Below are 25,968 nucleotides of genomic sequence, written 5' to 3'. Positions count from 1 at the left end.
GCTGACATGATTCTGTATTCCAGTGGTGGGAAGATGAGATGCTTGTGATTGACTTTCACTCACATCAGCCTGCAAGAGAGTGTGAAATACTTCTGGAGGTTGGTGCAACTGGGTGAACTGGTCTTCCAATGCCGGATGCAGCTTCTGGGTGGAAACTCCCCCCAGCAGGGATTCTGGCAGAGTACGTCCAGCCCAAAGGTGAAGAACACTTTAGGGTGTGTGAGAAAAATGCATTAAGATCCAGTCAAATGCAGAGATAAAATCCTGGAGTAGCTATATTTATGCTTTGTTGCTTTGTAATTGTGAATTCTGCAACTGCAAAGACTTCAAACCTGTACATTTCTAGATAAACCCTCTTATATTATAAGCCTTTGAACATCATCTGTTGACTAAATCTGAGACTAAGTGGACTCAGATGCACCTAGACTTGTCCAAGAAGTTTAGAAAGCAGGGGAGTCTTACTGACTCAACAGGAAGGACCACAGCCTGATTATACTATTATCCACTGAACTAGATGATACAGTTGGTATTTAAGTATTGTATTGGCAAGATTTGGATACTGTATTAGCAAGATTTAGATACTGTATTAGCACTAAAGCTGATTACAATCATCTACATAATCAGCACGTACTACTACTCATACCTGATGAAGAGCATTTTCTTGATTACTCTGCTACAGGGACACACTGCCAGTCCTGCCTTCTGTGATGACAGGACGTGGGTGAAAGGAGGGGCTGAACTAAATCTGAAATCTTTTATGCAGATAAGATCAACAGAAGTCATGTCACCATCAAAGACTGAAGGAAACGGGAAGCTAGCCTACAGTCCTTGAAAAAGAAGCTGCATCTCCCTGCTAGCAACACACAAACTCTCAATTTAAAAACTTTTTAAGTATTTCCTGCTAATTTTTTATGTGATTGTTTCCCACCACATTTCACTGATTATACTTTAACTGTTGCTATGTCCTATTAAAGTCTGCTTTTATTCTCTTAATGCATTTGTAACTTGAAAGGCAGATGCCCAAGTCAAAATGCAATGACTTGAGGTGATAATCAAAGCTTTCATATTGACAAAAAAAAAAAATTGAAGTGGCAACATGAGATCTCAAGAAACAGGCAAATGAGTAATGAGGTGCTGGCACTATAACTTCACCTCTGGAGTATTTGTTTGTGCTGTTTGGCAAACTGGAAAAGTGCTGCTACAGAGGCTGGAATAAATCCATCCAAGCTGTAACCAACAGGTAGACTTAATTACCAGGCAAAACAGAACAATTTGGTCACTAGATTTTGTCACAGTTCATTCAATATGCAGCCATGAAAAGCAGCCTGGAAATGTTTAAAATTGCCTTTGTAGTTTCCCTGTCATCCCCAGCCTCAATTTTTTAAAGTTCCTATCAAATATCACACCAGCAGTCAGGCCTGCCAGTGGTGGAATCTAGTTCTGTAGCAATGAAAGTCAGCATTTATAAAACTTTTCCTCTAATTTCACTATTACTACTCTTTGATCTTTTCTATTTTCAATTTTGTAGAAATCACAGACTTTTTGCTTTTCTATCACTGATATCTCTCGTCTCTTCAAATTGAAATGATAGAAGGATGAAATCCAAACTCCTTTGAAGTATGGGTTTCCTGTTTTCCCCTCTGGGTCTTCCTCTGAAACGGCAACTTTTTGGTTTAAGCTTTGATTCCCAAGATTCTTTAAGGCAAAATAGAGGAAATCAAAACTTGTGGGTCTTGTTTTCCTTAATGACTTTCTGAACTTATCTCCATAAGATATTTCCAAATACTTCACTCATTCTCTCCTCCAGTATGAAACTCTGAGCTAATATTTAAAGTCATATGTGCATCATTTTGAGCAAACCTGCCAAAGACCAAAAAAAAAAAAAAAAAAAAAAAAAACCACAAAAAATCCAATTACTGCAAATATACTACTTTTGAGAAATCCTTCAGATGAAATCCTGCTCCACAGCTTCAAGCATCTATGAAAGACCCAAAATACTGGACATAGAGTACTCCTACTCAGTATTATAATTATTATGCTATTATGTCAGGTTTTCTTGTGTACTGCTTGCCAGTCACTGCTAGCACACCAGATCTTCCAACTCTTCTTGCCCCTAGTGGCTGAGTCTACAGATACGTGACGAAACTGGCTGCAAATGTTTGGTGTGGAAGCATGTGATTCATTCTCCACATGACATCCAAGAATTTGTGCATGCCAGTAGCAGCCAGGAAAGGTATTTTACATCACAGTTCCCTCAAACACCATGCCCTGTGTGATGGTGTGCTTTCCTGGCCACAGCACGGTGCCGTTGCTTCTCCCCTTCTTTGTCAAGCTCAAGGGAAGGCACAGCTGCCAAGTCCCCTCTCAGTCGGCTCTGCTTGGACACCATAAGTGCTGGAGCATCTAGAAAAGCACATTGCAGGCACATTACCAGCAGGGACTGCCACAGACAGCTTTACATCTGGGATGGGGTTTCAAAGGAGACCTGTTTTTAAGGCTTGGCAGATTTGGGGCACGTGAATAACTAGCATGGTTGATGCACCACCTGTATTCATGGACAACAAATACAAAAGGCAAGTTCAGGCTTTTTCAGTGCATAAAGTATTTGCTCTGAAGGAACTACAGAAGATATTGTTGAATCAGAGGGAGATCAGTTAGCATGGAGTTTTTGAAGCTGGATGAGGGAAGCTAAAGGTGGTACTGTCTTTCACAATGACTACTGCTGGTCAAGATGAATCATGATACTTTTTTTAGTCTCTAAGTCTCTTTTGATGTGAATTGCTATTGCACCAACCATTAACTTTGTGTCATTGTTATGCATCTCTATCATAATCACAGAACACTCACTTATGACCAAGCAGTTCAGAAAATACAAAGAATATGCAGCAGCCACAGCTAGAAAAATAACTGCCTCTTTCACTGCACTCAATTCAATAAAAAAGAAAACAATTGTTCTCTTTATAACAATTTTCATACCTCCAGCAAACTGAGAGCATAAAGTACTGAAAATAGTGTCCTTTTTTCTGTGGGAAGTGCTGTGATTTTAATGTCCACCAGGAGTTAACAGCTCTATAAGTAAATTGGTGTCATTGAGACACACATCAAGAAAAAGTGCCATCAAAGCTCAGGAAGGGTAACAACAAAGAATGTGGAGGTGTCTTTTCTGAAGAGTAACATGCCCATGTGATCAGACACAGTTATTTGGGATGCACATACACAAGAATCCCCAAGTCAGTTATTACAAACAGGATCACTTTTAGAGAGTTTTCTTCATCCATTATTTATAGTAGTTTAGTAGAAAAATAAAATATATTTCACTGGTCCTCATCAAAATGAAGGAGAAAAATTTCCAATATTGTAAAAATAAAAAGTCCATTTTATGCCATCCCATGTTCCTATTATCATAACTCCCACTCCCACTTCTCCCCTTTTGCAATAGATTTACACAGATAATTACAAAGAACTATCAGTTCAGCCAGACTAATTCTGCTATTAACAATACAGAAATACTGACAGATATTAACTAGAGAAAATAACTCAGCAAAAAGTCTTTCATAAGTGCCTTTTTTCCCACAAAAAGAGAAGAGGCCTCAATGAATGACCTATTTCTACTCTAGTGACTGAATATAAATGTACATGGAAGAGATGGGACTGATGACAACAGCAGCAGCAAAAACTATCAAAGTGTTTAAAATAAATTGATTAAATGAACAGAAGTATCTGGTTCAAAATAACAGTCAATCTGTGTTTTATGGAAAGTAAAATATTAAATGGCTGACCTGTTAGCTGTAGTGTGCCACTTATCATTTAATCACCCTCAGTACTAAAGGAAAAAAGTTGGAAAATATGTCCTTTGGTTTTAGAAAAACATCCAGGGGAAATATGGGGGGGGGGGGGGGGGGTGGGAAAGGATATACAAAACAGGCACCCATATAGACAACACAATAGGAACTATAATAAAAGATAGAAGGAATGAAAATAAAGATAAATACATCAAAAAAGGAAGGTTCAGGATGACTTTTCCTGCTGGATACATCTCACAAGTCTGTGAGTGTTCCTATGTGGAAATAGAGAACATATAAGGTTATGAAAATCTGATTAACATATTATCTTGGATTCCTAGGGAGCTCTTGGCATGATTTCTAAAGGTATTAAGCAGACCATGAGAAAAGCAATAGGTAGAAAAGAGGGAATAAAGGTTAGGCATAGCAGATCAGTTATTACACTAAATAGAGTAATATTACACAGAAATAATAATATTATACTGAAGGGGGGGGGCGGTAACCACAGTAATTGGACTGTTCAGGATAATCCTAAATTATCTACAGAAGGGTGTGAATGATGAAATTACATCAGATATAAAATCTCCTGTAAGTACAACATTACTGAGGTCAGCAAAAAGTGAGTTCTGAGGAGATCTTGTAAAACTACATGATACTGATTCATTAAAAAATAAAACAGCAGTTGAAACTGAATTCTGATAAATTCTAAACATTTTAGATATGAACATTCCCTCACCAATTGTATGTGCCCAGTAAGTGGCTGCTAGGTAACTGCTTCTGCTCAAGAAAAACTAGAGGTGTTATATGTGATTCTGTGAAAATTTCAACTCAGATCTCAAACAGAAAATAATGAACTATTAGGAAAGAAATAGAAAAAAACCCCGAAGACAGTGGGAGAATAAGCATAGCACACACACATAATAAATTCTGAGCCCTCACTGCAAGAAAGACTTTGAGGTGCCAGAGAGCATCCAGAGAAGGGCAATGAAGCTGGTGAAGAGTCTGGAGCACAAGTCCTGTGAGGAGCAGCTGAGAGAAATGGGGGTGTTTAGCCTGGAGGAAAGGAGTCTTAGGATGATATTATCACTCTCTGCAACTGCCTGGAAGGATGCTGTAACCAGGTGGGGGGTCAGTCTCTTCTTCCACGTAACAACCAATAGGACAAAAAAATTATCTCGAATTACACAAGGGGTGATTTTGACTGGAAAGTTTTTCTCACAGAAAGGGTTGTCAAGCATTGGAACAGGTTGCCCAGGGAAGTATTGAGCCACCATTCCTGGAGGTATTTATAAGTTGTGTAGATGTGGGATTTAGGGACACAGTTTAGTGATCGACTTGGCAGTGCTGGGGTAGTGGTTGGACACAATGATCTTACAGGTCTTTTCCAGCCCAAAGGAGTCTATGAGTCTGTTCCACAGTTACCATGCTGTAGTAGCTGCTTCTTTTATATATATATATATTATATTCATGCTAGTGGTGATATTTGATTATATAAATAATTCCAAAATTTCAAGAGGAAAATATTTAATATTTCTAATAAGTTTAAAGGCTATTAAAAGGTTAAGTTTTCCAGTTTAACTGAAGTATTCCATAAAGTAGATAGTAACTGAGAAGTAAATTTTCAAAAGGAAGTGTAAATTACTTGAAATAATTTCTGCATGCCTAAGGTGAATAGATTCTTTTTATGGATTGATTTTTTTTAAATAATTTGAGCCTCAGCTTCAGTGAGAACAGCAATTTTTTATCACCTATAAAAATTAAATTCTATTGACACTAGATATTTTATACTTTGTGGTTCCAAGAGTTCTGAAGCCAAATGTGGTCTTGCAAAACCAGAGTCAACATGGATCTTGTCACCCACTCTGCCACACAAACAATTAAAATCCTGATAATTTGTGGAATTTCAGTAGATGACTGAATGCAACCAGTGAAATAAGAAAAAGGGAGAAACAGAGTGAGAACATCTGAATGGAGAACAACATGTGAATTAGATCCAACTGCCAGCCATAACATAAATAAATGAGAACCAGAGGATTCTATGCAGTAAAATTGGAGCATGAGCCATGGAGAGGAGAGGAGAGGAGAGGAGAGGAGAGGAGAGGAGAGGAGAGGAGAGGAGAGGAGAGGAGAGGAGAGGAGAGGAGAGGAGAGGAGAGGAGAGGAGAGGAGAGGAGAGGAGAGGAGAGGAGAGGAGAGGAGAGGAGAGGAGAGGAGAGGAGAGGAGAGGAGAGGAGAGGAGAGGAGAGGAGAGGAGAGGAGAGGAGAGGAGATTGAAAAGTATGAGAGAGTGCCCAAGGAATATTAATCTGTCCAAGGTGAAATGGCAAGCAATGCTCTTGCAATAGTAAATGTTGGACCATCACTGTGCCCCTGTGTGTGGAGCAGTATTTGTCTACATGCACTATGGAAAAACTTAAAACACTCCTAAGGTCAGTTGACAAAATAATGAGGAAGCCTCACACTAACCTTCCAGTCATCAAATAGTACATATGACATGTAAATATTAAAACACTTTTGTTTACTTGACTATAAATAGCTGCAGCAGCTGTTGGCAAGATGAAATAGGATTTCAACCGCTTTTATTCAATTAAATTGGCCAGATTTAAAATCTCACTTCCACCTACTTGCATTTTCCATTACTATATAACACAGTTCTTTGGCAAACAAGGAAGCAGAAATCTAATGAAGTCTCTAGACAGTTATTTAGCTGTTTTTAATTAATTATGCCAGTGTGAATTGGAAATTAGTAAATATTCTTCCTCTTAAATCTCCAAAACTTGGTATGAACACAAAGTTTCAGGAGGAGGCTGTCAAACAGTAAGAAAACCACAAAAATTTCTAGTTATTTTAGTAGAAATGAGATAAAATAATTTACTAAGGTCACTATAATTCCACTTATGCAATTAAATACTTAGCTTTATTTTTAAAAGTTATTAGAGTTCTCCCTAAAATAACATACTTTGCCCTAACTTCATGAGTAAAGGTTTCAATTGTGTTATTTAGATTATGTCCTAATTTGTTCTGTGACAGGATGAAAATAATTCCTTCAAATGGTGCAACAGAGCATCTGAACTTTTTTTCCAAGCAAATTACTTAAAATTAAAGCTTATTGATATTTCAGCTTCTATCAGCTTGATCAGATAATAGTTTTAAAATTAACTTTTTATGTCAGTAGGCTTGTTCAGACTTATTTTTTTAATCAGTATTTTGTGATCTAGTCTGTACTTTTTTCTTCCTTTTCTTTCAATAAGACTCTCAAAGACCTCAGTGGAATAAAGCCCATGCTGCCTACTGAATTGTAAAGGATATACTGATTGTTGGTTCGTTTCAATTTTTTTATCAGACATGTTTTATAAACTAGATTTTGGATTTTAGCCTGAGATGTAGCTTAAAGGCCAGGTTACACCTGATCCTATTTTAAAAGGAACATAGTTGAATCTTGTTTCATTTGAGTTAAAAATAAAGCCTCCAACTTTGCGCAGAGGTCGGAATTTCACCTTTAATGATTAAAACAAAGGACAAAGGAGCAAATGTCATGTGAAGGTATTATACTTAATACTGAAAACAATTCTGAGTAGAATCTGGAGACCTTAATATTAAAGGCAATAATTATTTCTGGTTAAAATAAATATCTTTTAAGTCAGCATCATGGAATCAGGGACGCTATTAAGAAAAATCAAATTAAAAGACTCAGTTGATGCCTTGCTTTTAACCAGAGATAAGGAAGCATCAACAGAGATCTCTTTTATACAGAAAATATGTATGTCACACAAGTTATAGTCGAATCATAGCATTATAGTACAGTTTGGGATAGAAGCGACCTTAATCTAGTTTCAACCCTGCTGACATGGTCAGGGACACCTTTCAGTAGGTCAGGTTGCTCAAAGCCTAATTAGAACCAAAAGACATTCATTTTGAATCAATATGCTATTGACCATATCAGAGAGGTTGCTCACAGAAACAACTTTAGAACACATGTATTTTGTCATACCAATACCTGGTACATAATTTTATTTTTACAATCATTTTATTGTACAGAAAATTATGCTAGACAGCAGCAAATTCCATACTTGTCATTACTTTACCCATTACTCCAAGATGGACATTCATTTATAAATTAAACAGACAAAACTGATTTCTACTTCCCAGGTAATTCAAATGCATATGAAATTTCTTAATTGTTAGGGTGAAAAACATAAACTATTTCTAAATGAAATCTTGCAAAATAATGCCTCCTTAAGAAAATAACAAAGGAGAAACTTCATTACACATGCTTAGCATGATGAATCAGTTGTAATAGTTTGACTTCTCTGGCTATGTGAAGGAAGCACTTTGTCACCAATACCATGGTAACATACTCTGCATCATCATAATGATCCCATACTTTGCATCAATACCAGTCACAACCTTTGTATCTTCCCAGTAAATGTAAAAAACTGTTCTTTGTTAATCAGATGCCACACTACAAAAAAGATCAGAAGAAATGACTGCTCTGACTGCTCCATCAAAGAAAATTAAAAATAAGTACTGATGTAGCCTACCACCTATCTACAACTGAGAAAATAAAATGGCCAAACTAGGAACATATTAATCACTTTCAAGAGTGACTACATGGAGATGAGACTATTCAAACAGTACAGGCACATTTGTAGGAAAACATCTCACGACAGGTGGCTGTGCAGGTCTGTGTGCTCTTGGAAACACTCCTAACACATGCAATCTACGCAGGAAAATAGATTATATTAGCCTGGAAGAAGCTTAAGTGAAAAAAAACATGAAATCCATTAGATCTGATCTATCGTGTCACAATTGAATTGCAGACAATACACTTCTGTTCACCATTTATGAAATCTTGCTACAGGCTTTGGGCAAATAAAACACCCTCTTCACGTGAACATTTACCATTGCACTCCTGGAACCACAGGAGTGGCTAGAAGCCCACTGATTGCCACAGGTAAATATCCCCTATGCTGCTTGTAATTATATGAAACCTGACCCATACATTTTTGGCATGAGTATGACAATGTTAATATTATTGGTACTAAAGCAGTGTCCGTAAATTCTGACATTTTTCATTCTCAAGTAGAATTTTGTTCTACTTTCTTTTTGCTCATCTGAGATTAAAGTCATTATTCCACTGAAATGTTACAGAATCTGACAAGCTCAGATCAAATTCACACAGTAGAAGAAAGTTGGGAAGTTAGTTATACTAGAATTGACAAGGGTTCATGAGATTTGCTATTGAACAAAATGTGCCTGAATTTCTATCAGGCATATGAAAAATGAGAGGGTCTGATGTCCCTGCATTGCCTGGATGAGGGGAATGGTATGTGTGCAGGCAGTATAAATCACTTTTATTGGGGTTTTGGGTTGTTTTGGGGGGTTTTAGGTCAAGACAATAAAAGGGGAGCATTCTATTCTTGCTCCACTTCTACCTGTCCTCATTAATGAAAAGACTGCAAAGATAAGCATGACTTTTCCATTCCCTTCTTTATTCCTTCTCATAAGATACTCTTTTCTCTGTTGGCAATCTCTTGAAGTATCTCCCCTTTGCTTGCAGCTCCCTAGTGCTGCTTCCCAAATAGCAATTGTTTAGAACATCTTGTCTGGCTCCCACTCTTTGCTGCTACCTTTCTGCATATAACTGGGGAAAGGGCAAAACTGAGAACTGAACAATTTTTCAAGTCAACTTTCATAGACTCAAATAAAAACCTTAGCATTTTTCTTCTAGCTCTTTCAAGCAAGTACTGTGTATTCTCCAGGTCATTATTAGTACACCTGCTGCTGGAGAGAGACTGTACTAAAGAAGGAAAACTGGAAGAAACATAAACAGATGTTGTGCTACTGAGGCCTCCCTTTTTGTTGCACTGGATCAATGGCCACAGTTTACATGGATGCTGATGGGCATCTAGTTACAAATTAGTTACACCAGTTACATGAAAAAACTATAAGAGGTAAGAACAGAAACTGAAAAATCAAAGGAGGGCATAAATATCAAGATAATATTTTTTCATAACTATAAAACTTGGATTGAGCCATATATTTTTGACTTCAGTGTAATTCCTGATGTCCAAAAGCAGTAACAAACTACTTCAACAGACTGCCCAAAGGAGCTGGAGCAAAGCAATGTGAATGCAGAGGCTGAGCATTCTAGAGTGAGCGGCTGCAGTGGCTCTGCAGGAGCAACCATTCGATAGAGAAGTGCCTCCAGTCAAATTCAGCTGGTTTGCAGCTATGAGAAAATTAAATAAGCAACACTCGGGAATAAAGGTACTTAAAGGAACACAAGGATTATGTCTAAATATATTATCTATACTAAAAGGTGTTTTCTGAGATGAAAATTATTCATGGGATGACTTGAAGATGAAATGAGTGTTTGTGAATAACATTTCCTTGTGAAAAGACTGGAAATGTCATACTGTTCTTTCTACTTTAGGAGACAACAGCATGATTTACCATCAGGATGTTGGATGTTAGGGAATAGAGAAATCAAGGGAATAGAGAAGTCAAGTACTGAAAGGGCATCAAAGAAATCAGTGCAGAACCAAGTATAGGATTAGACTCTTGGCAATTTGAGCTGATACCTTTAAATCAGCTCATCTACCATTTTTGCTCTATTTTTCCCTCTAAGGATTAAAGGAACTTCAGTATCTGATGTGGTCAGTCTGGTGCATTTCACATCATTAATGATCACTTCAAAAAAGAAAAACACAAGGTAGAAAAACAGAGTAGATTTTCCACATTAAGAGTAATTGGCAACATCAGCACTTACCCTTGTAATGGTCAATTCAACAACACATGTCTAAGTGCCAAATCACAAGCCCTTACAATTCTGTAAACTCAGTTAAATGCTTCTTTTCAGGTTGAGATCATGATTATATTTATACCTGAATAAAACTTCCCCATTAAAAATAACATGGACAATTTCTGTTCCCTAAAATTTTACAGATGAGTTGTAGGCTGAAACACAAATATTTTTAAGTACATATTGAATAGCAAACAATGTAACAGCAACTGAACATTGCATTGTGCACAGCTATTCTGGGCACGAGCTCTGCTCCACTGAAATAACTCCAAATCTGGTACAAATTAGCAGAATCCACCTATCATCTCCAGTTTATTTTCTTGATGGAGATCTACTGCAGCAAGCCAAAATCTTGCAAATATTCCACTGAATATTATTTTCCATTTATTAACAATGTGCATGGTTTTATTGACTGGCAGTTTGAAAGTTCCAATTTGTTCCAACTTTTTACTGCAAATTGCTGTTTCCAGGTGAAAGCTTTACACTTATTAACACACTGAAGCAAATGTTGCTGTCAGGTCTCCTTGTGCCTTATGTTCTCCCATTATCCATAAAGCTGCCTACTTCATTCCCACTTAAATGGTATTGGAGTTGTACTCCCTATGCAAAACAAAGGAAAAAATTGCATTTCAAAATATTACTTTTTTTATATATAAAGTTTGGTAGTGTCACTTTCTTCTTACTAGTTCCATGTTTTATTAAAGAACAAGTTGTCTGAAAGATTTAGATGTTTTCACCCTAGAGAACAGGCTTGGGGTGGGACTCATCACATTTTCCAGTGCTTAGAGAACAGCAATTCTCTTCAAAGGGAGCCACACTGAGAGGATAAGGAACAATGAGTACAAGTTGCAGGGAGAGAGGTTTTATCTATTCAGATTTTTAAAAGTGAGAAAAAACAATCACTGGATGTGTTGGAGTGTTCAGGATGAGACAGGACAGAGTGCTTGGCAATTTCACCCAGGCTTGCTCCCCATGAAAGTTTGGACCACATGATCTTCTGAGGTCCCTTCTGTGAATCTCTCTACTTACCTCTTGAATCACAATTTACCTGCTTATCTTGCATGAGTAGTTGCATAGCACTGGGAGATGAGGTGTGCAAATAGTCCTTACATTTTTCTGGACAGAGTAGAATGTACTCTTATAATATGCACTCCATGGTCTATTTTATGTTGTTCTTCCAGGTATGTGGCTGATACCCAATTTAGACAGAGATGATAATTTTTGGTGCAAACTAAGGCATAATTATTTCTGCATCAAAAAACCATGCAGCTTCACAAGTGATTTGTAACAGGACCCTATGGGGCAGTTTTAAAAGACAACTGGGTTATACTCTGAAACACAGGTTAAAGGGATCAGAAGACACTGAAAATCCAAATTATGGTGACAACAGATCGCAGAAATGTTAGGGCTTTTCCACACAAGGTTCTAGATTGACTTGTCCAGAATTGAAATGAAAAACAAGAGACTTAGGGATTTTGAAAAAAATACAATCTTTTCAGAAGTTCTGTCATGTGAAAAGCTCTTGCTCTGTCAAGTTCACTGTAATCTGGCAATTCTGAGCATTACCCAAAGGAAGCATTTAGGACTACTTGTTTTCTGAATATTTGAATTTAATCATAGATAGCTGACTTTGGACTAGGCCCAAAATACATAAGACATTTTTGTCATTGTGGATAGTTGTTTTTTTTCCATACATGTAATCTGAGAGGGTAAAACCCAGCTTCATTTAAATTACTGTGGTGTTTTGGTTACATATGTTAGTAGTTTGTGTGTTTGCTTAATTTTAATTGGACAGGAATATAAGGAACCAAGGGGACATATTTTCTATTTAGTAGAAGCTTTTTCTATTCCAAATTTTGCAACAAGCAGGTAATCTGAATGACAACCTGTTCCAGTATTGCAGTTCTGGTTTGACAAATAAAGATTAAGCTTGCACATCAAATAAACATAGCCTAACAATCTTTCAAACTCTGGTAAATATAAAGAGGTGAGTGGTTTGTAGCCAACAACTGAAAAATGCAGTATCACACTTAGGTCTCTTGAAACCTCCACATTATCTCCAGGAAGCAAGCGTATGACACCATTCAAATGTTGTGATCTCTGCCACATAACATGTCAACTGACTACTTCCAAATACCCAAATTATGTATTGATAGCTCCTCATTGCTCGAGTCACAAATACAGTGATTTTGCTTTTTGCAATCATCATACTTTGACTTCTAATTTGACAGAAAAACCCATTTTAAAAATAAAGACAAAAATTACTGCCAAAAAACATTAAAAAACCCCAAAACATCTGAAAGACAGCAAGGAAAAAAAGCACTTTTGATCATTTTTAAAGAAAGAAAATTATCTTTCCTCTAACCAAAAGAAAATGGGAACTTTCATAGAATTTGTTATATCTGCAATTCAGCGTTATCTACTGGAAATCATACCTTCATGGAAAATATCTGATCAGGTAACTAGATTCTTGTAAATCCAGGAAATAAATAATAGCTAAATACAATAACCAAACTGTATTTCCTGCTGGGCACACAAGAAACTAATGGCAGACTTTGGAACCAAACCCTTACTTTCACATCCCAACCCAGGTGATCAAGCAAGGAACTGTTCTTCCTCATTTCCTCATTTCATTGATTCTATTTGCATTTCATTTTCCATTTAAGATGCTATAGAAGTGTCCAAATTTAAGATTAGCTTTTGGTAACAGCATAATAATCTATTTTAATAGTACTATTTATTTTTTATATATTGAAAAATTCTGAAAGAAAACAGCATGTATTTAACAAACTGTTTAGCAAGACACTGAATAAATTCCTCATGGACTCAAATACATTTTCTACTGAAGAACTATCATTATTATTCTTATATTGTTTCCTGGTACCTGCTGCAATAAAATGGATAATCCCCAGATTGATAGTAAAGGTTTCTAAGATTTTATGTCTGTTTTGCTATTGAAATTGAACTGGTCAAATGCTGTCTTGTCACTCTCACCACAGCAGAAAACAAAGTCAAGTCCAATAATTTTGAAAAAACAAACTAGAATTTGAAGACAAGAAAACAAGAGAAATTACCTGGGTCTTCTATAGATAAGTTCTTCGTTAACCATTGAACAATATCTGAACCTAGGAGCAAAAGAAAAGGCGTTTACAGATTAGTAAGCTTTCTCTCACTATTCTTCAGATCCCTGAGGCAATTCCTATTGTTCTTCCGTGGAAGAGATTTACATTTTTTACTCAGTCTGTCTATTGGCCATTCTGTTTTAGTTTAGTTTTTTGTTTGTTTGTTTGTTTGGGTTTTTTTTAGCTTTGTTTTAGCAGTGAAACATAGAATTTCTTTCTTTAGGCTAAGACTTATAAAAAGTAATAGACGTGCATTAAGTGTGCAATAATAGTCTGCATTTTAAAAATTATACTACCACAAAAATGTACATAGAAAAACACTTTATTAATCTAAATCATTCCCCATCCCACTTAAAAATTAGTTTACCAGTAAAGGCATATTCAGTTACCTATATATGGACTATGAGTGTATTGAATTCCACCCCATGGCTAAGATCTTGACAAAATTAATTTTTCACTTGGTGCTGAAGTGCTTTCCTTACCACTCCAGTCTCCCTTGCTCTCTATACCTTCAGTTATTGCATATCCTTTTCTTTCTGTTTAATTTCCTGCTTATTTTAAGGTCCCATGCTATTGCTTACCTCCTAACACCTTTGATACCAGATTTCTTCCTGCCTTTAACACTGAGTATCCCTCCAAACTCACCTCCTAATTCCTAACCCACCCGCTCCTCTTGGGCATGCACTTCTATCAACTGCACTTCTATCACATTTTGCACTTCATGCCACAAGCTGAAGTCAGCCTTGTTTTCCAAGACAGAAAGCTACAGTTGAACTTCACTCATACAGTGAACTTTGAGTTCGCTGTGAACATGATTTGCAAAATAAATTATGAAGCATTGCTGCAGACAAAAAACCCAAACCACATTCATAATTTGAGTAACTTGAAATAACCAAACTGGCTTAGAGAGAAAATGAGTGAAACATGGAGGGATGTTACATGCGTGTTCTTCATTTTTCATGATACCCTGACTTCAGACAAGCAACATAAGAGAGAGAGAGAGACATCAGGTATTTCCTTATAGAACCAATATTTAGGTTGCTCATCCATTTCCCACCAAGCATAATAACAAAACTCTTTCATAAACCTTAAATTTAAAACAATAATAAAAATATATACAACTTACACAAATACAAACCAAATCAAACAATAAAATCTCTTGAATGTACAATAATATATAACATTAGAATATGGAGTATATTTCCCCTGTCACTCCTTAGATTCAAATTTCTTCCTGCACTTTACATTCTGCATAATTTCCTTTGCTTTTCTCAAGGCAATGAAAACAATATTTTAAAAAGGCATTTCAGAAAAGAAAATAAATTTACTTCTCCTTCTGCTTTTAGTTTATTACACTTAGTGAATAGCTTTATCATGTATTTTACAAAGCCTCATTGCTTATATCATAGCTTTCCATATCTGTATGCATTACAAAATCCATTACATAGCAGTGAAAATCTCTAGAGATTTAACAACCATGTGCAGAGCAAACATTTTTCATTGCTATGTTAAATGTCTAAATTCTGAGAGATTTTAAACTGCAGAGAGATTTAAACTCAGTGGAAGAGTTTCCATAGCATTTACATGGCTTTATTCCTTAAATGAGGCAATTTACCTTTGCATACGGATGGAGGTTTACAAAATGTTTCAGACAGATATTCCTACCCCAAAAAGATTTTATTTTTATAAATACAATTTTAATCTTTTTTTATACATATGAAATTTACAAGGTTGACACTGAAGGAAGACTTTTAGTTTGATATAAGATTAAACTTCATAAACCTCAATGACGCAGTTCCAAGCATTGCTATATTTTTCTGTCAGCTGACTAGAGAAGTTAGTCAGCCCTAAATATTTTCCTAAATCTTCAAAGATCAAAGACAAAAATTAGAAAAACAAAGTGACATTTTGAATACTGATTTTTAACTTTGTCTTCTTTCAAATCTCTAAGGTACCATATGGGAAGAAGTTTTCTATTCTTTTCATCTTACCTTCAAACACTTTTTTTCCTTTTTGCCTCTTTTGGAAACTTTCTTACAGTGACACGCTAAATTCCTCAGCTCCTGGCCTCACATCTGAGTATACCTGGTCTGCACATCCAAAATTTCACCTCCATATGTTCCCGTGTCTTTTGGCTTATTACCAATAATAGTGGGAAATCGACTTTCTTGAAAATGGCACCATCTGATTATGAAAGATCATTGATGCTCTTTTCACACTTTACCCTGAAGCCATTGCCCTGGGACATGAAAGCCTGGACAGGAGTTTAAGCCAGCTATTGCATTCAAACAATCTGATGATTTCAGAGGTATTACTTTCATGACAGAGGAATAAATATCAACATCAAAGCTCTCCTTCTACAGTGAAGACTATTCGAGTAAAACAAACTTGCAAGTAATTTGTCATATGGCAAGTGAGAAATGTATCAGTTCATATATCTTTGGAAGAACTTGGGGCTGACTCCAGTCTTAAAATAATACAGGTATTAACTTGTAGAGCTTGCTGGGTGTTGTTTTAGCTACTAGTATTAACGTGTAATTAACAATATTTTTTTCCCTTAATTATTCCTGTGCTCTTTTCTAAGGTTTATTAATTATGCAAATGGTTTTCTAAAAGCAAAAAACATTACTCTAATTTCTTATCTCAGAAAAAAAAAGAAAAAGAAAAAACAAGGCAGCAAAGCAGGTGAAAACAGGAAAATAATACTTTCTGTGAGTGTAGTTTTGATAAACACTGTCCAGTAAATTCATGACAGTTTTCATACATGACACTTTACATCTAAAGGAATTATGATCCAAGACTATAAACTTCATTATTTGTAAACAAGAACTAAGACTTATAGGATGAAAAATCTTTAGCCTACAAACGTGATTCTATCTTATCACCAGAAATCTAGCAAAAACACAAGCTAGTCAGATTACATAAATTTCATGGAAGCCACTACCTTGGTACTGGCCTCTCCTGAAAAGGAAAATTTCAGCAATCCAAAATAGAAAATGTTTGCTGTGTCAGATACTCAGGTTTTTTTACACTGTTTAATGTGTGGTATCAAAGACACAGCTATAACATTGTCAGAGAAGATTCTCAAGTTCTTCAGGTCTCCCTGCCCCACTTCCAGCAAGCATCAAAAAGATGGCTATTAGATCTGCAAGGTGCAGAATACTTCAGTGGAATTGCCAACTGAATTATGAAATCCCAGAAAAAACTTCAGTTGTCATGCCAATTTCCAAAGCAAATAAAACTAGATAAGTCAAAGCAATAATTTTTAGTAATATCTTAAAGCTATCAAAAGCAGAAAATACTTGAAAAGGGTTTTTTTTAGACATACAGCCTGAAAGCCAAGAGTGAGATCCCTTATATGCCAGCACCTATCCCGACAAAGACAATAAAATTCACAAGACCTTACTCAAGTCCAAAAAAAAGACCGACTTTAATCTTCTTTAAAGAAATAGGCAAAAAACATACCTATATTCATATATAACTAAAAAAGACTCATGTTCTTTGTGAAATGTACTTGCTTAAAATTCCACAAGTGATTAATTTTAAATGAAATAGTCCAAAAATAGCAGTTGCTGAGGCTGTCACAGCATCTTAAGCATATTTTTGAGGAAAGCATGCTCTCTGAACTCTACCATACTAATTCCCAAGTCAAAGTCATAAAGGACAGGGTAATGCTAAGGTTACCTTTCAGAGAAAATCACCTTTTGTAAACAAGTCCCTGCAGAATACATTTTCAAAAGATACTGGTTCTGACCTGCAGAAAATTTCACAGGAATTCTAAATCACATTTTTGATATGCATAGATGCAATGAGCCATGCAAGCCTTGATCTGACGGGAAAAAAAGATATGATAGTAGTACTGCAAAAGAACAGCAAAATTCAAAGTGCTCTGTCTTTTTCAAAGTTCAAAAATGTATCTAGTGGAAGAAGAGACAGTTGCAAGAAAGATATATTTTATTTATCAGAATCACAAACCAAGAGACCACTGAGAAACTTAATTCAATGATTTCTTACTTCATAAAGAGATGGGTTCAATCTTGTAAAGAAAATAGTCTTTCGCTGTTGATATCTCGGTTTAGTAACTAAAACCTGTTTTCTTTTTACTGTTTGGCCTCAGAATATTTGCAGATAATGAAGAGGGAAAGCAACTCAGGAAGCTCCCCTGCATTGCTGATATCGAGAGAGAGGGTTTTGCTGTTGACAATCAAGGCTTTTGCCATCTGAACTCTCAAGAGCAGCATAACCATCACAGTTATGTTTGCCCAGCACTGTGAAATCTGGGCAGCTGGGTCTGTTTGGTGCTGAAAAGCAGGAGAGGATCATTCCAGTGCTCCCTCAAGGGAGCCTTGTGGTCGGCTGGCTCAGCTTCAGTGCTTCACCACCACCTAGCCTTGAGAACCTGGAGAACTTCTTGCAGGTCAGCTAACAGTACAGAAAACTTAATAAACATGAGTCTAGAAAATATCACTGTCTAAATTTAAGACAAGAATGCTACTAAATTAGTAAGGAAATAGTACTGTATTTCCATTATTTCTCTTTATTTTTTATATTGAGAGGAGGGTACCGGGTCATTTTAACTTCTGTCTTCAACAACATCACTTCATGGTGATACATCAGGAAATCAAGTTTAGTCACTGATATAAACTTCAAAATCCTTGATCATGACTGAGAAAAAAGATAATGTGCAATTTAATTTCTCAACCCTGGTTCAGACATTGGAAGCACAGAAAGCAGATTAGATGAGCAGGAAGATTGTAAAAGCCAGTGGTCTCTGAGGCTTTCAGCACTAGCTGTTTGCGAACAAAAATTGCTGTCTAATGGAGAGTAGGAGTCTACAAGAGGCCTTTCACTGGTGAATGGGACATAAATGATCTGCAGCCTCCCTAAAGTTTTTGCAATCACAAACCATAGCATATACTGTCACAGTTCTATCAGCCTGGATATTTTACAATTTCTTTTCTTTATCTGAGGAGAACAGTTTGTGTATGAATTCTTCCTGCATATATCTGAAGGAAATCAAGTACTATATAGCTACAGACAGAAGTGCAGAGGGAAGAAAAACAATGGCTATATTATATTTGGCTTAAAATATGGAAAAGTACTTTATTATCCAGTACCTATACTGGATTATTCAGATTATTTTTCCCTATGTCTATTACAGCTGAGCAAAGAGAAGCTTTGCATTACTTGATTGCAGTGTCCACAGAAAAGTGAAAGAAGAATGTGGGGACTCCTCTCTGAGAGTGGGGTTGCAGAAGTTCCCAAGGGATCATGTACCCTATAAATTCTTTCCACCCTATATTTTTAGTTAGTAGGTTTCTTTCTTTCTTTCTTTTCTGTATTCTTTTAAATTAATTTAAAATAGATTTATAGATTTAACTCAATAGAATTTTTTATCATGACTAGCAACTGATAATTTGAATACTCTGCTGATTGCACTAACATATTTAACTTTCTGACCTTTATTATTTAAATGGGTTGACTTTTTAAAAGAAAAAACATCATTATCAAAGTGCAATTTGATTAAGGAAATTATTTACATCTTAATTTTCACACACATTTCTGCCTCTTGATTTTTTAGAATTATTGATGAAAACAAATGCCAAAACTTACTCTTTTGACTTACTATAATTGAGGGTGGACCACACATTCGTTTGAGTTATGTTAAGGAAGACTGTACCCAGGTGCAGATTTTAAAATGTCATGTGAATAATACTAACTGACATACTATATGACATATTTTAATGAAACTACTGAAGCACAAAAGTAATTGCAGTTTTCTACTTTTAAAACAACATAAGCTGAAATATACTTTTTTTCCAAAGTGAAGGTAGATACATGAATTTCAGAACTGAAACCCTCATATGAATCATCCTACTTCTTTTGAGCTGGATTCTTTCATTCTCAGCTGTAAGCAGCTCTCAGAGATACTCAAGCCTAAAAGGGCAGAAAGGATCCATAATTCTGACTAGCCTAACTTGTGAAGAACAACATGTTGCTTGATACTGTTATGACTTTCTGCTTTAGACAGGAAAATTCATCTACATTCATATTGTGAAATAGCTAATAAAGAATGCAAATATCTCTTCCACTTTCATACCAATATGAAATAAATAAATAGTGTTGACCAACGAATTTCAGTAATGTATACCCTGGTGTCACACTCTATCTCATAAGTAAGCTTCAGAGCAGAAATCAGGTTTATAAACACTAAATGGATAATTAAATCAGTGGCGTATCTGTGCCACTCTTTATTCTAAAAGTGGCAATCCACACGGGTCTCTGTGTCCTCCAGCAACATTTATCTCTACATTTTCCCAAAAGACATCCTCTACTTAAATCTCTTCTGCAGCCACAAATGACCATTTTAAAAATGACACCAGCTGTGTGTACTTGGCAATATACCAGTAACCACAGAGGAAATCCCTGTAACCTCAAGGCTCTTATCCCAAGCACTAAGATTTAGCATCTTGCTGAAGAACATTGCTCCATGGTAAACATTTGCAAGACAAGAGTGATTCTGTTTAGAAAAACTAAGTTGCATGAAACCCCTGTACAGCCTGTCTACTGCAAAGGAATTTTTAATGGTTTTCTTCAAAATTATGTAAAGCCTTGTGATCTTGATGAAGATAATAGAGTATCAGTGTGCACATGATATCTTGAAAACGTCCTCAATGTAAAAAAAAAATTTGGGGGGTGGAAGCCCCTAAAATATAAGTAGAAATTTAAAACCCATAAAAATGCCCTGAAGAAATTACACTTATGAGAAATCTGCACCTCGAAATAAAAAAAAAAAAAAATCCAAAAACCAACCAACCAAAACAAGAAAAAAACACACTTCATTTTTAACTACTGCATGCTTTCTTTGAGCAAAACTTCTAAAGACTGAGATGAACATGGAGGCTAGGAGACTTATCAGTGAGACCTACTTGATTTCCTGTTCATCAGAAATCTTAAATAATGCTAAAAGAAGAGAAGAAGCTAAGTGATTTCCAACTTTTCTCATCATTATGTCCTTTGATTTTGATCTCAATCAATTCCTTTCTTTATCTTTCAGACATCTGCAGAAACATTTGGGTATTATTAAGAGAGAAACAGACAACAAATCAGCTACTTATAATGTTCTCCATCTACCATTACCTTTGGGAACTCAAGTTAAATCGCATCCTTCAAAATAATTTTGGATTCAATGCCAAGTGGAGAGCAGGAGGCCTCCAAACATCAAGCATAATGGTGTCCATGTTCTTCCCAGCCACTAATTTATTTAAATTTCTTTTCTGTAATTTCTGTTTAAAAACAATGAGAAACTCCACATGGAACAATCTCTACTGTCTTTTAATTATGTTCTCTAGAACAGCTTAATCCAAATTTCTGTTCAGATACAAGCAGTTTTAGGCCTTTGAACTTGAATGTCTCCACCTCAGTTTATAGGCATTCTGGCTGGGGCATTCTGGTTGTGGCCCCTTTTAATTCCTTTTGATGGGGCTGTAACTCTTTTCTGTCAAATAGCTTGGGAGATGAGAATAATTATTTACAACCCTGTAGGACACCCATGTGGGAAGTTGAACACCTGGAGTTCCCTCCCTACCCTGTGCAGTCTGGTTAATGGGAAGTAGAACAGCATTGGCAAGTGTATCTTGGTGGAGAACACTACAGGGTATGAATGTAAGAGCAGCACCCTCAAGAAAAGTTGAGAAGGAAATGGGTATGTGACTCCTATGCCAAGTTTGACCTCCCAGTCCTGAAATAACATATAAGAGGGTAATAGTAACATCACTTTGGTTTATCTATCTTGAACTCTCACTCTGAAAAATCCATCCAACATTATGTCAGGAAAACAGATTAGGTATTCTTGAGACAAAAAAATTGCTACTTGCCATAAATAGTTCATCTAGCCTTCTTTTTGTATCTACTGGATGTTTCACTGACTACTGGTGTCTTGCTGACAACCATGCATATAGAAAACAGGTAGATGGATAAGCATATGTTCTTTGTCTCATACACATACCAGTGTTTTGCACATTACACTTTGATAATCTTCACAGCACAGTAAAAGCTGCCTGAGTTTATCTCTGCCAAAATAAACTCTTTTGCTTTCTTATTTTTTTACATTAGTTTGAAAATAGAGTGTAAAACCAAAAATCGTCTAAGTTCAACAAAAAAAAAAGCTTTGTGAAACTCTTGACCATTCTTCAAGCAATTATGTGGGGTTTTTTATAGTTCCACATTAATATCTCTAAGAAATACAATATTTTCCTTCAGAAATGCTTCTTCTAATTCTTGTCATACTGGCCCCCAAAGGACACCCACACACAGATGGCAATGGAAGGAAGTGAGGAGCAATGTAATTTCTGCTAGACATTTTTAAAATTCATGGAGGATTTTCACATGGGAAAATCCCCAAGTCCTAATTCAGGGATAATGGGAATAAACATATAAATTATATTGGACTTGATTTGGAATTTTGACTCTAGGAAGAAAGTCAGTGGGGACACAGTGATTTGCAGTTTTGACATTTGCCCAGCAACAATGTCAATGTACTTCCTCACAAAGTGTTCCTACACAATAATAGTTAATTTATACAGTTGGTTTGAAAATGGGTTTTTCCACTGTTGCTATTTCAAAACACTCTTTCAGTGACTCATGCTTTTACTGTTCTCTTCACTTAAGACTCTCAAAAGTGATGTCCAGAAAAAAGAAAAAACAACCTTTGATCAGTGCAGTTTTCCTGACTAACCCAATCTATTTAATATAGTTATTTTGACAAAAATACACCTTCTAGAGAGATTTAGCAATGCTCTGCAAAAGCTCCTGAATCACAAGTTTCTCAAGAATTTGATCATTACCCAGCCATTCTCACACAAAACCACTCCAATAGGAAACTTCTCAATAAAAAAATCTACAATGCATCAGTCGCACAAAATACTTAGCTTCAGAGATACAATCCAGTGTAGAGACACAGGTTACAACAGAAAGTCTGAAAACATGACTTTCATAACAAAATGCCAAGAAACTGCAGAATAAAAATACTTTGTTTGGCCAAAGTAGTCACCTGGGAGTTTTAATTCTTTATTCCCATTGTTCCACAGCCTGTAGCACAGATCAGGTATTTTTCAACTTGTAGCAATAAATACAAAGTATAAAATCCAAGAAAGTTTGCTGAAGCTAAGTAGAAACATTCAACCTTAATCCGAATATTCAAGTCTTACACCAGAAATGTCACTGACTCTGATCAAAACTTTGCTCAAGCTTTGTTTTTTATTTGAAATATGAAATGTTCTAATATTCAATAGACCACAGAAAGTTCAAATGAATTTCTATTCTTGATTAATCTGTACTGGATGTTTTTGTGGCATTTCCTCCAGATCCGTGATTATTTTAATACAGATATGTCTCAGAGTTGACACTTCAAAGATCTGCTTCAGGGCTACATTTGCAAAAGGGAAAGGAAATTAAGATATTAAAATTTTAACTACCTATGTTTTTGAGCATTAATCTGACTGAAAATCTAATCCCATGCATCTTTTACCAAAATATGGAACTGCTTCAAAACTTTAGTATGCTCAGTTGCAATAAAAATAACTTATATTAGATAGTATGAAACGAATCATGTTATAAATAATAATTACTTTGCTCCAACTTGATACTTCCACCAAATTCAGCATTTTTTTCATTTCAGTCTTTCTTCACTATTCAGAGATCATGAATTAACCTATTCTAAATTTCGATAATTGTGCTGCACAACTATCTGAAGCAGATGTTACTGGGTCTGTTCTCAAAGACATAAAAATTTCATACTTCTTCTCATGGTAGTTCTTTACATAAGTACCTCAAGAGCCCTGTAATAAGAAAGGTAAAATTTACTAGCTCTAGAGGAAAATTCCAAAATATTCATTGAAATATAAATTCTGCTAGCAACTGAAATTCTCTAACATGATTTATCCATCAATGGAGATTTACCAACATTTGAGGTAGATATGAACTACTATTTTAATATGCAATTAACAGCTCTTGGGTTTAAAATAAACCTAATCATATCATCCATAATAAGTAACATATTTCTATCTCAAATTGAAAATTGAAGTATGGTATATGCTCAATGGTATATACCCATACATGTGAGTATACATGCCAGTCATTTTATATATTATGCTCCCATCCATCATAATGAACTTAGCAAGCCAAGAAGTAAAACTTGGAGAAAATAAATCCCTCCACACTTCAGTTCACCAAGTTCATTCCCTTGCTGCTGTATTTCCCAAGGGACATGCTCAACAGCATTTGTAAGATATAAATTGCAGCCCTGTAGCTAGTATTGGCTTTTTCTCTCTGACATTTTTATAGGAATACAAAAGCCACCATTCTGCTTTGACAAGTAACGTGGTACCACATTATTCAAATACATTTTTGAAGCAAAGTACTTTGCTTTCCATCATTATCAGGCAATGTTCATAGAGCCTTCACTAATGTCTCCATTTTAGGAATGTCTCTTGGAGCCTGGACAAAGAAACAATCTCTGCAAAAACCTTCTGTTTTCTCCCATCCCTACCCTCATATTCATTCCATCCAGAGCAACCATTTAATAACACTGAGACTCAACCTCATGGGAAGCATTTGTAAATATGTGTGGAAAAGCTGGAGAGAGTAATTTTCCACCATCGATTATCAAGTTGATGAATGATAAAAAAGACATTATTCTGAAGAATCCTGGACCAAGATGTAACCTTTGGTATTTATTTCCGCAGTAAAGATTCCTCATACTGTCCTGTGGATTTTGGGGGCTAGAGAATAGAAAAGCATTTTGAAAAGATCAACCTGTAAGTATTAGTGCAATAAATAATAGTGCATGTTCTGGAGTCTGGAGTCTTTTCTTCATGTTATTTTAATATACATTTCAAGGTTTTATTTCTTTAGATAAAACAGCTGAGAACGGATGGTGTCTTACTGTGAACATAGGATGGATCTTTTGTAACTTAGACTTGAGAGTACAGAAGCTCTTTGTAAAGATGAGACTGTAGTTCATTATTTTTTTCCTTCTTCACAAAATGCAGGAAAAAGATTAGGTTCATGCAGTTGCCTAGGAGTATGCAATGATATGAATACTACTTTTAGCACTTGTTGCAACTTTGCTGTTTACATTGTCAGTATCAAGATGTAAAATCACCCTTGGTGAGGGAACACATATACACAGCCATATCCAAACCAGTCCTGGTCCCCCTTCCCAGTCCCTGTATAAACCATTTATTTCACTTTTGGTTTCTCTATGTAATTTTTGAGAACTTGAGGTACATATTTTATGGAAAATTGTCAATGGCCACCATTTCTTCCTTTACCAATTACTTCAGACTCAGGAACAGATGATATATATTCTCTTGGGAATATAAAGGCAGGATTGGTGAAGAAATATAAAGCAAATAGATATCCAGAATATATAGGATTACTGTTCACTAGTGGAAGGCAAAAGTAGACACAACTCTTGTGCTTAGTGCTGAAGACAATAAAGATTCGTCAGTCAGCTAAGGAATTGTGCTGTTTACATGAAATATGGTCCCAAGGTTGGGAGGGAGGAGGCAAGAAGACATTTGGGGAAAACATGTTCTTGCTCAATCTTCTTACATCCTTAAAAGAATTAAAATGAACTCATCAACAGATTATGAAAGAAAACTAGCTGCCCTCCCCTGCAACAGAAAAAAACCCAACAAAATGCCAAAATTAAAAAATTTTAAATATTTTCTCATAGAAAAATGTACCTGTTCAGTCTGGCACCAGAAATTAATATGATTCTCCTGCTACATTATTGTCAGATAAGAAATCAGGGGAGTGTAGCAAAGGGTGCTTGTGCTTGGACTAGCAAATAGCCTGATTATGGCAGTATGCAAATCACTTCCCCTTGATAGCCTGGGAACAGAACCATTCTCCTCTCCAAAATACAGGGGCAAGGGAGTAGTGGTAATATGACTGCTGAGAGGTATTTTTTTGTTGTTGGTTTTTTTTTTTTTTAATGCAAAACTGTATGGATATAAGTCACATAGACAGGAAGTTTTAGGTAGATTATCCCCTTCAAATTTCGGCTTCACTTTGAATGAGGCAGGTTTCTACTTAGAAACCAAGAATATTCTAGACTGTTTTAGTCCTCCTTTCTACTATTCCAATTCTATCTGACCCAGCATAGAACTGAGTTCCTGTCAATAACCAATACACAAATAAATGCCTGCCTTAGCAGTGTTTTCAACAAATAATGCCCAATGGATGGGAACAG

At 35.9% G+C, this 25,968-nt stretch overlaps 1 protein-coding gene across 8 annotated transcripts in view; it reads right to left on the bottom strand.

Annotated features, from left to right (window-relative positions):
• Positions 1 to 25,968, bottom strand: part of RGS7 (regulator of G protein signaling 7) — a 227,264-nt gene that overhangs the window by 86,861 nt on the left and 114,435 nt on the right. For 7 of the 8 annotated variants that reach the window (XM_062488950.1, XM_062488943.1, XM_062488944.1 and 4 more), the window contains exon 3: positions 13,662 to 13,712. The exons of the other annotated variant lie outside the window; for it this stretch is intronic. In XM_062488950.1, coding sequence (XP_062344934.1) covers positions 13,662 to 13,712 — 51 coding nt within the window. The remainder of the gene's footprint in view (positions 1 to 13,661; positions 13,713 to 25,968) is intronic. 8 annotated transcript variants of the gene reach the window in all.

This window comes from Cinclus cinclus, chromosome 3 (assembly GCF_963662255.1).
Source record: "Cinclus cinclus chromosome 3, bCinCin1.1, whole genome shotgun sequence".
In the NCBI taxonomy this organism is placed as follows: Eukaryota; Metazoa; Chordata; class Aves; order Passeriformes; family Cinclidae; genus Cinclus; species Cinclus cinclus.
This window is presented reverse-complemented; position numbering and strand designations above follow the sequence as displayed.